Raw genomic sequence first — 14,250 nt, 5'->3', positions numbered from 1 at the left:
AACATCAGACACAAAAACCTACTTTTTGTCTTTCAATTTTCTATCCCTGGACTAGGTCTTTTATTTCCCAAGCAAGTAGACTAGATCAGTTCTTCACTTTTGTTAGTGTAAGTTTAATTTCTTGTATTTTTCATTACGTTGTCTTAAGATTCAATTTTATCGCTTTATTGTTAACTGTTATCGAATTTGTTTTAAGCTTAATTTAATTTCAAATTGCTTTATTTTATTGCCTTTATCATTTATATCGTTCTTATTTCGTTCTTCGCTTAATTTAAGTTTATTTATCGCTTTGATTACTTTATCGCACTTCAATTCTCGTCTTTAAGTTTAATCGCATATTTTAATTTAATTTGCATCGTTATCATTAATAATCTCAAAAATACTAAAATACCTGTACGAAACTTAACCATCCTCGACCCCGAGGAAGTGAAAGAACCTAGGCCAAGAGGAGGTTCCTTGCTTGGCCGATCAATCGGCTGGTTAGAAGTCAGAAGCACGAACACAACAATCCAACCTTTTCCATTCAAGCCAGTCAGTGACTTTGTGGTGGCATGCCTACGCAATCTAAAAGAAGAAGGACCAAAAAACTCCTTCAATTGGCCTACCCAGTCAAAAAGAGAGAAATAAAGCCCATGTTAGGTCCCTTAATGTTTCAATATAGGACAAAACTCTCAACATATTAAAAGGAAAGTAAAAAATCGATTACTTCATAGCTTGATCTAATTATCTAAATCATTCTTCTTCTTCTTCTTTTTTCTTTTAAAATCACTATTAAAAAAATTAATCAAATGAAAAAATAAGACTCAGTCAATTATCATAACAACAATTTTAATGTTTACTAAAAACATGATGTTTATCTATTTATTTGATTTTAACTCTTTTTTGTTAAGCCATCGATTTTTTTATGAGATGTGGATCAAAATGCTTAAATCATTGGCTATTGTATTGAAAAGCCAACTAGGCGACAAATCCCACAAATGAAAACCTCCATTTCGAAAATTAGAAGATAAGCGGTATGGTCAAAATTGAAACTGCGACCCAGCCGAAGAGGGAGAGAGAGAGAGAGAGGAGAGAGAGCCAACAACTTTGCCCATTATTGTAGTAGTGGAGTTTTTAGGGTTAGTGGAACATATTTAAAAACATTGTACACATGAATATGAATAGTTGTATTTTGTGGAAAGAGAAAATTAGGATTGAGTGCTTTAAGGGAGTGTTTGTTACACCATACAGGCATGGACTGTCTTGGTTAAGATTTTATTTCACGTTTGTTTTATCTGGTTTTAATTTTAATTGGGATTAACTAATACAATCCGTAACAAAAACACCTCCTTAGGTGTTCTTCGTGAAACCTGTCTGGAGAGGAGGGACTAACAGTCCCGACCCAAGTGACGAGCAACCAACCCCACCCATGCTCCCTACAACTAGCGACCACTCAAGTGGCAGCCACAACCATCAAACGCAATCACCAACCACAACCACCCAAGAAGGAGAAGACAAAATAGAAGAGGAAGATAAGAGAGAAAGAGAAAAGAGAAGAGAGAAGAGAGAAGATAAAATTTTCAAAAAAAAAAAAAAAAAAAGAGAAGGAGAAGACAAAATAGAAGTGGAAGAATAGAAAATTTTCGAAAAAAAATTGAAAAAAAAGAGAAGATAGAATAGAAGAGGAATAAAAGAGAAAGAGAAGAGAAAATTTTCTAAAAAAATTAAGAGAAAATTTTCTAAAAAAATTAAGAGAAAATTTTCTAGAAAAAATAAAGACGAAAGAAGAGGAGAGAGGATGGAGAAGAAGAAGACGAAAGAGATGCATAGAGGAAGAAAGAGAAGCAGAGAGAAATACCAGGAAGAAGGGGAAAGAGAAAGAAGAAAATTAAAAATACTTACTTTTCAAAAAAAAAAATTTTTTTAAAATTTAGTCGTAGTCCAATCAAACATACACCAAACGCAATACAAGTGTTATCCAACTCATAACATGCCAAGTCAATTCAAGACAGTCTCAATATTTAATCCAATATATGACAATCCGCCGCATCAAAACGACCCCGAATTCGATAATGTGATGGGTTACACTTTGGTATATTTCCCTGTATAATATTTTTATAGAGAAATATTTCTCCATATAATAGTAGAAAAAGATCAATGATAAAAATGTTTGTAATATGCAAATTTGTCTAAACCATTTAAATGATAAAAAATAGAAACCGGAAAGTCAAAAAATATGAGCATTTATTGTAGACGGTTCAGTTTTCTTCTAATATTTGGTTGTATGCATTGAGTGCCCTGTCCCTCTCCCTACACTTGATGGTGCAGTAACCCTCTGTTGAGAGAGAGAGAGAGAGGCAAAATCACCGGAAGAACAGAGACACTTCTGGAATACTTTCCCCATTTCGTTTCTCTAGAGGGTATATCGTTTATACTTTACCTTTCCTATTTTCTTGTAATATTCTTTATATTGCTTTTTCTTTTCTTTGAAAATGATCTAGGCTGATCCTACAAACTTGATTGGTCCTGAATAGCATATAAACTTTTTTTTTTGTTTTTTTTGTTTACTTGTTTCCCTCTTTCTATTTTGGGAAATATGCTGATATAATCAGTTTTCACAAGTGGTGTTCTGAAATGACCAGGTTACAAATTGTGTTCTGATATAATCACTTGTGAACGTGAAATGACCAAACTGCCCTCCATATAAAAGCACATGTATTGGGGAGTTATTGGCCTTTGATTGCCGACCTAACGCTTCTGGCTTCTCTCCCTTTCTCAGCTCTCTGTCACGGTTCTCTTCCTCTCTCAGCGGTTTCTGTGTCCATCGACCACCACCACTCTATTTCTCCCGCTGTCACGAAAACCTAAGCAGCACTCTGTCGTTCTCTCTCTGCAGGCAATGTTAGGGTTTGGTGAGGGGGTTCTTGACGGTGTCTCAGTTCCCTCTAGTTTCGAGTCTTGAATCGACGTCGGTCTCTTCTCCTCTGCTCCTTCAAGGCCTAAAAAAACCCTAAATTTTGGTTTCGGTTATGACTTTGTTCACAAACGTCCTCCTCCTTCTCAATCCTGTGACAGACAAAAGTCGCGATTTGCTGTAGGTGTTGCTGGGAGTTCGAATTGGGTTCTGTGCAGAGAAGGAGTGATTCTAAGGTGGGTTTTGTATTTGTTATTGACTAGTTTGTGTTTTTGTATGGTTATCATTTGAGAAGGAAAATTTCACTAACCTGTGACTGAATTTGTGAAGTTTAGTAATTAGAGAGATTGCAATAATAATGTAATTTAACTGTGAATTAGATCATGCTGGGATCAAACTTGTATTGGTGTATTGAGTTTGCTCTATGGACGATGAAGTGCCTCAAATTGCTATTTGTCATCTAGGATTGGTTCGTTTGTGATGCTTGTTTTGACTTCCATTTTATGAGTCATATTTAGTGTGGGAAAATATTCTGGTGGCAATGGCTATTCCATTATAACACACCATTACCTCAGTAGGCCCTGAATTAGCTGTTGAGTAATAATGCAAAAGTAAAATTGTTGGTATCATTGGTGTTTCAGCACGTAGTAGCATATTTTGCACCCTTCCAGTGTTAATGGTTAATTATGTGATTTTGAAATACTAAAGTTAGTTGGCGTGGAAATTTTCTCTTCCCTGTGGTATAAAACCTGCTAAATTGTGTTGTTATTCCTTGCTTGCAGCTTGTGATATATGTCTGAAAATGGTATTTTATGGGGCTTCAGTATTTGTTTAGAAATTGCATGTTCATCCATCTAGGTTTAGCAGTTGCAGTTGCAGTAACATTTTGACGTGTCTAGTTTGCACACAGAGTCCATAACTGTGAATACTGATGTTCCATGTGTGGTACTGTATTGCATATGACTAGACATGTATATAACTATGGTCATGAGTAGATTGTAGTAGGCATTGATGCATTTGGAGTAATTATTGTAGCCATTTCGCCCAAACCCTGTATGAAGTGGATCCGTGGTTCATGAAATTGTTTTCAGACTTGGGTGGTATTTGGTTTTTGGATGGAATGGGATGTACATTTAGTAGAAGGGAATGTAGATAAGAGGAGAGTGTGGAGAGAGTTGGAGAGTAGAAAAGAGGCTTACAAACATTTATGGTTTTGTCATATGTATATACATATATCAAAATGGGTTGAAAGTATTAGTTTGAGTAATGTACGTATGAAATATGGGTAACCAATGATCCATATGTATGATGTTGTTGTGCAGGGAACTTGAGAATGGCTTGTAAAGCAAAGCTTATGATTCCTGAGGATGAGAAGTACGAAGGAAAGCCATTTGCCCTTTCACACACAAGGACCGCCATTACAACAATAAAGGCGAAGTTCAATACGCAGCAGTTACAGAGGTTCGAGGGAAGTTGTTTTGGTCATCTATTACTGATAGAGGAACTCAAGTGGAATTCACAAATTGTCCACGGCCTGTTGATGAGGAAGGCTGATCCTAAGGCAGTTACACAGGTGAACGGGATAAAATTCATTGTGGGTAACAAGTTGATACAATTCACAGCCCAACAATTTTGCCTCATCACGGGGCTAAGGTTCGGAAAGCTCCCTTTCATTCCGAAGGCGACAAATGAAAATTTGTCGTTGAAGCGAAAATACTTCAGCAGTAATAAACCTGCCACCCTTTCGGACCTACACACCGTCTTCATCGAGTGCACAGATGATGAGGATGCGTTAAAGCTTGGAATGGTCTATTTTGCCATTTTTGTTCTATTGGGTAGTGAAAAGCATGTGCTTATTGACATGCGGTATTTGAAGTTGGCTGAAGACCTAGAGGAGTTTGACAAGTATCCATGGGGCGCAGTGTCATATGCAATGACAAATGCTTTACTGTTGAGGGCAGTTTGTGCTGAATACCAACGAGTGAAAGTGCCCCAAAAAAGAAAAATGCCCAAACAAAGTGGAAAGAGAGCGCAGACAAGAATGCGAAGTGGTAGACCAAGAGAGTACATCATAAGGGGGTTTGGCTTCGCTCTTCAGGTGAACACATATCCAGCAATTAACTATTTTATGTAAATACATTTACAGATATTGATGTTTCATTGTTGTGAATAGATTTGGGCTTTTGAAGTGTTCCCAGCATTGGAAGCATTGCATTTCACGGTCCATGAAGACAATAGTCACATCCCTCGAATATTACATTGGAGGAGCAACACGGTGGCCCGTTTTCGGGAGGTTATGAGTCAGGTTTTTGAAAACTTTGAGGTTAGATCTGTTTGTATTAGTCATGTTATGATTAGAAAAAAGTACAAAGTTCACTGATTTTTTTTTTTTTATGTGTTTCAATTGGAGGTTGATGTGCAACTTCTCCGGCCAACAGATATTGACAAGCAACAACCTTACTGGAGTTGGGGTGATGATGACAACGAAGAAGAAATTGTTGAATTATTTGGGGATGAGGCCGAAGAAAAAAACGGCACTTCTAGTGAAGAAAAAGACGCGGATGTCGAGGAAACAGCTACCCTTCCCTCCTCTTCTAAGGTGAGCATGACCTCTTTCCAATGTTGTGAAAATATTGCGAATACGATAGGAATGAAGTGGAAATAGTTTCCTGGTTTTTTGTAAGCTTTCTAACTGTTGCAGTATAACTGTATGCAGGGCAAAGGGTCTGTTAATGACGTTCGCAGTTTGAAGCATCAATTACGAAGCACTAAGGATCAGTTGGAAAAGCTACGTAGTTCAAATCGGGGGCTTAGGAACAGAGTTCGTGACTTGGAAGCTATTGTACAGAAGAACTGTTTCAAGCATGAGAACGAGTGTGACAGAAATAAAAACGCTATTCGGGATTTGACCCTAAAAATTGCTTCAGTCGAACATTATTTTAAGTTGGAGATGGAGGAGTTAAAAAAAATTATGGTGGAGAAGGGCATGAGGAAGTCTGTATTGCTCAGATGAATGAAGGAGGGCAGAATGAAGTGTCACCCTTCAATGAACCTACTAGTCCGACTACAGCAGCACCTAAAATGGACACTCAAGTTCCAGCTGATGGAGTAGAAGCCTTCCCAGGCATGCATACAGAACGGGGTGAAATGGAAGCAACAGTCTGTGGTGATGGAGTGGAAGGCTTTCCAGCCATGCATATAGAAGGGGCTGCAAGGGAAGCGGAAGTCCCTGCTGATGGAGTGGAACCCTTCCCAGCCATGGAAGTCATAGATACTGAAATTGAAACTTCAGTTCGTGAGAGGCAGGTGGACCAACAACCTCACAAGGTTCCTACCTCTGAAGATGTGAAGCTTCCTAGTGTTGAAGATGCCCTCCTTCCTACTCCGGAAGATGGGAATGGGTATAGAGTTATTTGTAAAACAATGTTACATTTGTTAGAGGATTGGAAGAAGACAGAAATTGAGGGGGTGGGATGCAAGGTCAGGCCTCCCATGAAATGTAACATAAGTCTGGTTGGTGATGAAGGGGACAACGAGGCTACTGCCACAGTTCGGAAACCAGATGCTGAAGGCAAAGGGTGCAGACTTAATCGGGCTGCGACACCATTGTTGAGTCCATTCACCGATCCCTCCAGGAAAAAGAGGAAGGTTACTGATTTGCATGCACAGACACCTCAGCCCCGTTTTGATCCGACAAAACCCGTGGCCATGGACGATGTGAAGGCTATCATACAAGTTTGCAGGGCTTGGAAAACTGACATCAGGTTAGGATTTGTATCTTGGCAAAACCAATATACTTGTTTTTTGATGTATGCAAACAATTTATACGCAGCTATACTATACATGTGTGTGTCATTGTCATATTATACAAGGTGTTCCACTTGTCTATTATATTTCAATTTACCTTTGCAAGTGTTGTTTTTGTAGTGCGGAGCTGGAGCTCGAACCATTTGAAGTTGGGGCAGATTTTTTTTACAAACTGATAGATGAAACTGCATGGATGAGCTCGAGGGTAACAATTTGAACCCGGCTTTATTTCGATCAATCTCTTATTTGATGACATTGACTATGTGTCATTTGTTGTCATCTTGACACCGTTGTTGTGTTCTGAAATAGCAGCACCTTGACATGGCCATGTTTCTAATACGCAAAAGACAACTCTCTCATCCTCAACTATTTGGAAGGGAGTGGACAACCGCCGAGTTTTGTCTGCAGGTATGATTGTATCCATATTATGTGTCACTGCAGTTCTTGCATTGGTAGGAGTCATGTAGATCTCTCCTTTTGGTGCTTTGGTTCGGGTTTATGTAACGTGTCTTTCACACTTGGTTGCAGCAATTTTTACAGCCGTTTGCAATGCCAAGTGGCAAACAAGTCACGAGGAAACAATATGCTTCAAGGAACGTTGACCCTCCGCCTAACTACCTCAAAAATGTACACCACTTTGTCAATGGGTCATGGCAACATGGGTATGCACAAGCATGGACGAAAGTGCGCAAGGTCTATCTCCCGTATAATGTTCGACAGTCCCATTGGGTGGCAGTAGAAGTCGACTTTGTGCGACATACTGTCACTGTCTATGACTCGTATTCTGATTTTACCTCCAACAGTATGCTTGTCCGATTCATGGAGCCTATTACCCATACGCTTGCAAAGGTGCTGCATGAAATGAGGTTTTATGAGAAATCGGAGGTTGAAGCGGTGAAGAGAAAGGGGACTGACATGTCAAACTTTAACCAATTCACAATTTGCAGAATTTCCGATGTTCCTCAACAAAGTGATGGGTAAGCTGTGTTCTTTTAAAGCACTATAATCGGATGTTATCAATACGTGCACTTCTAACTTGTCTACTGCTCGGGTGGACAGTACTTCATGTGGCATTATGACAGTCAAATATATTGAGTACCTTAGTGCCGGCATTCCTTTACATACCATTGACCCATCGAAGTTTGGCTACTACCGATTGAAGCTTGCAATCGAGGCTTTCAGGGGGGAGGCCTATGTATGAGGTAAAAGCCCTAAACTGACCTCATTGCTGCTTTATTGTTAACTATTGCCTTTGGAATTGCGTTGTTATTTACTTCATTGTAGTTACGTCGTACGTACTCACCTGTGACGTCAGTGTTCATTTAAGATAACTTACATTATGTTCGGAACTTGTCCAACTGTGATGAATGAAAATGGCTACTTTTGTGCATCAAAGTTTAGGGTATTGGGGATTTGAACACTATAGATGGTAATGTCAATGTTTCGCAACTGGCATCTGATTTACGTATGTCATATGTTCTAAACTCCGACTGTGTCTAATCCAAAACTTGTTTCATGTTCTTTATGAAAGGTTCAAACAATTACTTCTTCAAATTGAACATGTCTTATGACATCTCATTTTCCCTTTATATGAATGCTGAAGTGGCACATATGTCCTCCTTCTGCAGGTGGTCCTTCGAGCTTCATACCCATATTGACATCTCAGATTCTGTACACGTATGTGAAAGAAGTTGCAGGCTGTTTTGTCGTATTGTGAATATTGAAACTGAATATGAGTTTTTGCGTAACATGGCACAATTTTTGACATTTTGCTCACCACGCGATAAAGTGGGGTGATTTTGTAGTTTGTTGCAGGGTGTTCATTTATGTAACGGAATTCAACTGTACTTGTCTTCCATGGTAGAAGGGTTGTATTCACTTTCCTTTGTTACAAGTAATTGTTGACATTCTGTGCTTAACAGAGATTGTAAATCCATCATTTGGCACAAGTTGCAGCGAAATGCAATTTTTTGGGGCCACCCACATTGTAGCCTTTTTCCATTATTTTATCGCCACTATAGCGAAATATTCGACTCTCATTTGGCAATATATTAGGGTGTTCATTTTCGTGACAGTTGAAAGTATATATTGGGTGGCTATGTCATGGACCTGTAAACATGAGACGACAGTGCATTGTCGACTGTTTAGTTTAGTTTAGTTAGGTTGAATACTTTGTTTTGTATATGCATTTTTTAAATCCGATCCGCACGGAAATGTCGGGGTTCGTTAGCACAAACATTTTCATTAACGCTCGGCTGGGCCAATTAGAAGCTCAAATTTGACGTCATTGAGTTGTAGTTTTGGGAGGTCCCTCACCGTCAAATATTTAGTTCTTTCTCATGTTTTACGTGGAATAATTGGTCTGACGATTGAGGCTGCATAAGAGTTGATACCAAAATACCTGAGCCTGGGGTTATTGGCTATGCCTTTTGTGTTTGCCTTTTCAACCCAATATGAAATAGAAAACGACCATGTCTGCCATCACTGATTTATAATAAATCAAACCTGTTCCATTACATCTATAACCTAACCAACTTTAACCTGCCAACTGTAGATGACCAGGAGTCCTATTACATTTGGAAAACAACAAATAAATGACCATTCCAACCAAGAAAACAGAGACCCAAAACCATGGGTTTTTCATCTTCCCTTTTCCAGCATTTTGTTCTTCTTCCAAGCGGTTTATTTTCCTAAGCAAGCCTGGAATGATGTGCTTCGATCTGTCACACATCTCTAGGTCAGCCCATTCCCAAAATGTACATCCATTCCTCTGCAGAAACGGAATCAATGTTTTCAAACAAAGACAGCCAACATCAGATTTGGAATACAGACAATTCCCAAATGTCAGCTCAAACTTACACAGAAATAAACTTACCCTTGCACATACTTGAAACCTCCTTCCAGGATGAGCAACCGTCCACGATGTATGCGTTTTGACAACGTTCCCACAGTAGCACAGCCGTGAACACACTGAACTTGCGGCTTCCATTTCCCAGCGAGATCTTGAAGTCGCCTCTTGACCGGGCAACCGAGACGTCACTGACTCACCCTCACGGTACGGAGGCTCCTCCTACTCATCTTCTTGTTTTGGAAGGTATGAATTGTTGTTCATGTTGCGCGATATTTAGGGTGTTGAAGAGGGTCATCCCAAATTCAAAGGGTTACACTTGCATGTGCACAATGTTTCAGTTACATGGTGTGAGTGCACAAACATGAAACCTGGACTTAATGGGGTGTTTTACCATTGCCTACAGTAATTATATATTGGGCCTAATGTTATTCATAGCCTTGGTTTATGACAGATACGGCATGGTATACACTTGCATATACAGTAGATGCCATTCTTCGTTGTCTGTATATTGGTGTATGATTGACGTATTGATAGGACAGTGGCACTATATTGGTATCGTATTGCACCTTTATTGTATCGATATTGATTTGTATTGATTTTATAATGCCCGATATTGGTGTTATATTGGCATTCCAATGTAACCTCTGCATGATTTGCAATTGGTACAGCTATTATAAATGTTTTTATACTGTCTTACGTATTGGTTTTGCACTGTCATTTAACAAGTCTACAAATATGAACTATGCGGAAGGTAATTACGTTATATCGAATATGAAATGAATGCAGCCAAACTACATCAACTGCAGTTATCAAACCTCATGCATACAACACAAAAGAAAGGCACCTGAAACGTACATATAATACGAAGGCCACCTCAACCTGGCAGCATACAAAATAAAATAACAAGCCAGGTGAAACTTACTGAAGACAAAATTTACAAAGAGGTGACCTCAAACTTACATAATACAATCTTAACAAAGACGGCACCTGCAGCTTACATTATACATATGTACGAACGAGGCCCCCTCAAACTTACAGAAAACAAACGAAATAAATAAAAAGGGCACCTCATACGTATATATTACAAAAAGAGGGCACGTCAAAAATTCCACTGTACTGGGTTTGTCCCCAATAGTAGCCATGGTAATATTACAAGGCAAACCCTCTGGCTGTGGCCGAATTTCGAGTTGCATACCCGTCAAATGCGGCGACCGCGACCCATTAAGTTCATGACCCCTCCCACAGTGATGTCCCACTTTCCTTCTGCATCCACAATTTGTGCAAACTTCCTAAATAGTTCGAAGCCGGATTCCAGTTGTTGTTGCTTCAGCTGAGCCATTTCGTCTGATTCTTTGAATGCAATAACTGCACCGGCAGGGGCATTTTCAATTCTAGCTCTGACAGCCTTCATATGTAGGAGATGCATCCGGGCTTGATAACGCGCCCGAATTGTGCGTTTTTTTATGACACCCCACCTAGCTTGGCCCTCTTTAATTTTGCTAACTATGTCTGCATGGAGATTTTTCCAGAACATGGTATTGGCTCGACATTGCTGCAGTCCATGGACCCAGTCTTCAGTGTCTTCTGTTGCTGCTTTGGCAGGTGTTTCCGTGTCCCCTCCTTCAGTAATGGCAAAGGTTGGGTTTGGTGTGGGGTTGGGGTCCATGGGTGTTGGGTATTTACTGTGGGTTGGTGTGGCCATTAGTTTGCCCAAACTGCCATTCATTGTGATGTAGGTGAAATAGCTGCGCAGGCAGGGGGGTTTGGTTGCAGTAAGTGTGATGGAAATGTTGGGTGGATGCAGCTGGGTTACAATTAAATAGTGGGAGGTATTAATGACCAAGAGTAAATGACTGTGATGAAGAGGCGGGAGTTATTGGCGGCAGTTGTTGGGTCCAATTTTAGGCGGGAGTTATTGGCGGGAGTTGTTGGGCAACACGTTTGACTTGGGCTTTGCATGATAACAGCTGTATATATAACTATCATTTACCATTGGTTGGTGGTTGTTGTATGGGACCCTTGTTGAATTTGCAATTGATTCCTTTTGTCCTCTTTCCCCAATTTCCGTCCTGTACCAAAACTACAAATTGTCCCAAATATATGAGTACAGTAATTTGACAACGAATGGGCCAATTACAAAAATGGACCATGAAACTATTTGTGTTTCCAATTTCCTTTTTGCTGTCTTCTAAATTCCTTCATATGAGTTCCATTTTTGTATATAACGGTGAATTCCTAACTCTGATTTTTTTCCATTTGCAAATATTTGTAGGTGTATTCATCCTACCTGACGTTTTATTCGCCTTAACATTTAGGTCGGGACTGTATATGACTGATTTGGTGGTATTAATTTGTTTTTAGATGGACTTGCCTATTGTCGTCATTTGTAGGGGATACTTTGTCATTTATGAACAAGTCTGTACAGTTGGTAAAATGAGTTAATGGGGAACTTGCTACTAAGCTATTATTCATATGGCAGCACCTTCAATATTAATATAGTATAGAATTGTGATGAAGATTGTGTGTAATTTGTGTAGTCACTGTTGTTCAGGTGTGTATATTGGTACGGCCGAGTATTCCAACGTTGACAGGTGTGTATATTCGTATTTGGTCCGATGTAATGGGCATATTACAATGCTGTCAGTGACAGAGAGGAGTAATGACTGAAGACTGATTTTGTAATGTAGTCATTGAAAGCAATATAAAACACACAACTTCCTCTATATAAGAGGGTCTAACCTACTCATTCAATTCCATATATATTAGACACGATAGCTGTAGTAAAGCTCACCCTATTGTTGGTAACGAAAACGATGCTCCAGATTCAACCTAACGTTAACTGTTTTTCAGGGTGCATGTGTGCATTATCCCCATTTGAAGTTGAAGATGTCAGACGTAATCCCTCCAAACGAGGTTGTTAGTTACCCAGGAGACCAGCCATGGCATGTCCCTTTCCCATCTCCACCTGGGACTCCAAATAACGATCCCACGTCATCCGGAAGTGAGGCTGACAACATTGATCCGCTAAAGAAAATAGCTGAAGTGAAGCGTCACCTCCAATATTTGTGTACGGCAACGGATTGGTGGGAAACCAAATGCGATATTCATGGCCAGGTGATGGGCAACTTGACGAACAAGCTGAACAAAGCATTTGCTAGAGAAGTTAAGCAAACAATGAAAGCCCAAAGTCGAAGCGCGAAGTTAGCCTCGTTGACGTTACAATTGGAAGAAACAAAGAAAGATGCTGTCCAAAAATTCACTGAATCTGAAGAATTTAACCATGAACTGGTTGAATGTTTTAACAATGGGTTCGAGATGTTCCGGGATTATGCTTCCGTCGTGTCACCTGACTACAATTGGAGCGAAATAGATGTTGGTGGTGTCTGGCAGGTGCTGAATAAGGGTGGCCAGGGAATGGCTGATCATAGCCTTGTGCATGCAGCGAGGAAGAAGACCAAAGAATTGGATCTATTCATGGACCTGTAAACATGGTGATTTTGTGGAAGGGTTTCTGTAGCTGGGTCAGGGTAAGTACGGGTGGAATCATTTTGTATGTATTTGGTGGCTTTTGTATGAATGTGGTGCCTTGTTTACGCCTTCCTCTTATTCTCACCGTTGAGTGGGAAATTACTTAGTTTGTATAAATTTGAAGTGCTGTAACGTGGAGGTGTGCTTATTAAACGTTTATTGGCCTCATATTAGAAGCATTAAGCATGTATATTGTGTTTGTATTGTATAATTATTGACTCATATTGCAATCGTATTGTGCTTATAGTATGGTTTTATTGCTGCTTTATGGATATACACCTCATATAATAGCCTCTACATCTGAGTAATGATAAACAGTGACTCTAGCAACGGTCGTATATATGGAGGGTTTCGGACAGATCGATGGTTATGACGCGCGGAATATCCATGGAAATATGGGACATATATCGATACCTTAAGGCAATTGGATACAAACCACGGACACTATAAAAACATGAAATTTTTTACTAACAAGACAAATAAAGTTATGAAAGCAATAATAATAAATGCCCCAAAAAAAAGGATTATAGACATTTAATTAATGAAGTAACAATTTGAAGGGATAGGTGGTAATATTCAGTACTGATTTAAGTTCAGTAGTTAGTCATTTCAGTACTATAATGAACATTGGAATTAAATAAGCAATAACTATGGCAATCAGAACAATGAGCATGGATAGTTTCCCAAAAACTATATATAGTTTGGTCTATGGCAATCAGAACAATGAGAAATCATGAAGTACAATGACGCTCCCAGTAATTGCGTAACATTTGCATTTGAAGGAGTTTTACGTACGAGATTACATTTTAGTTAGCCTTCTAGGCCATTTCATTTTGGACACAAACCTTTTTAATTACACTACCAATAGCAGTGCAACAAAGGTACAATACAATACCAATACGAGGGCAACGAAGGTACAATACAATACCAATACGGCGCAACAAAGTCACAATACAATACCAATACGGTGAATATAAAGACAGGACAAAACGTTGTGTAGGAAAGGAAACCAAGTGATGCCAACGTGACTACAATCACAGTTCACAACACCAAATCGAATACAATTTAAATTAAAATAAATAAAAGGTACATCACAAACGAATAGAAATGCTAATGTGTAAGACACATTGGCCAGTGGAACACTGTTAAATAACAGCTGGTTTCCTTTTCA

The 14,250-nt window shown here is 39.3% G+C and overlaps 2 protein-coding genes and 2 long non-coding RNA genes across 4 annotated transcripts; all 4 read left to right on the top strand.

Annotated features, from left to right (window-relative positions):
- Positions 4,227-4,864, top strand: LOC109949653. The gene is made up of 2 exons (XM_020565744.1): positions 4,227-4,798; positions 4,855-4,864. Exons 1-2 carry the CDS (start codon positions 4,227-4,229, stop codon positions 4,862-4,864), a joined length of 582 nt encoding a protein of 193 aa, XP_020421333.1.
- LOC109950026 lies at positions 4,857-5,913 on the top strand. The gene is made up of 4 exons (XM_020567505.1): positions 4,857-4,991; positions 5,067-5,216; positions 5,304-5,492; positions 5,610-5,913. The coding sequence occupies exons 1-4, from the start codon at positions 4,899-4,901 to the stop codon at positions 5,904-5,906; spliced, it is 729 nt and encodes a 242-aa protein (XP_020423094.1). The 5' UTR covers positions 4,857-4,898; the 3' UTR covers positions 5,907-5,913.
- LOC109950028 lies at positions 6,804-7,256 on the top strand. Its single transcript, XR_002272371.1, has 3 exons — positions 6,804-6,905; positions 7,013-7,108; positions 7,229-7,256. It is a non-coding gene; the product is annotated as an uncharacterized LOC109950028 (long non-coding RNA).
- LOC109950027 lies at positions 7,389-8,436 on the top strand. The gene is made up of 3 exons (XR_002272370.1): positions 7,389-7,677; positions 7,760-7,902; positions 8,329-8,436. It is a non-coding gene; the product is annotated as an uncharacterized LOC109950027 (long non-coding RNA).

Source organism: Prunus persica, chromosome G6 (genome assembly GCF_000346465.2).
Source record: "Prunus persica cultivar Lovell chromosome G6, Prunus_persica_NCBIv2, whole genome shotgun sequence".
In the NCBI taxonomy this organism is placed as follows: Eukaryota; Viridiplantae; Streptophyta; class Magnoliopsida; order Rosales; family Rosaceae; genus Prunus; species Prunus persica.
The sequence above is the reverse complement of the archived record's forward strand: the minus strand, read 5'-3'. Positions and strand labels throughout refer to the sequence as shown.

What these genes read in the sequence shown, in the direction of transcription:
- LOC109949653 (XM_020565744.1), top strand. Translation starts at nt 4,227, where the DNA reads ATGGCTTGTAAAGCAAAGCTTATGATTCCTGAGGATGAGAAGTACGAA.
- LOC109950026 (XM_020567505.1), top strand. Translation starts at nt 4,899, where the DNA reads ATGCCCAAACAAAGTGGAAAGAGAGCGCAGACAAGAATGCGAAGTGGT. An exon ending in AGGTTTTTGAAAACTTTGAG is followed by an intron (nt 5,217 to 5,303) that starts GTTAGATCTGTT and finishes TTTCAATTGGAG; the next exon opens with GTTGATGTGCAACTTCTCCG. An exon ending in CCCTTCCCTCCTCTTCTAAG is followed by an intron (nt 5,493 to 5,609) that starts GTGAGCATGACC and finishes AACTGTATGCAG; the next exon opens with GGCAAAGGGTCTGTTAATGA.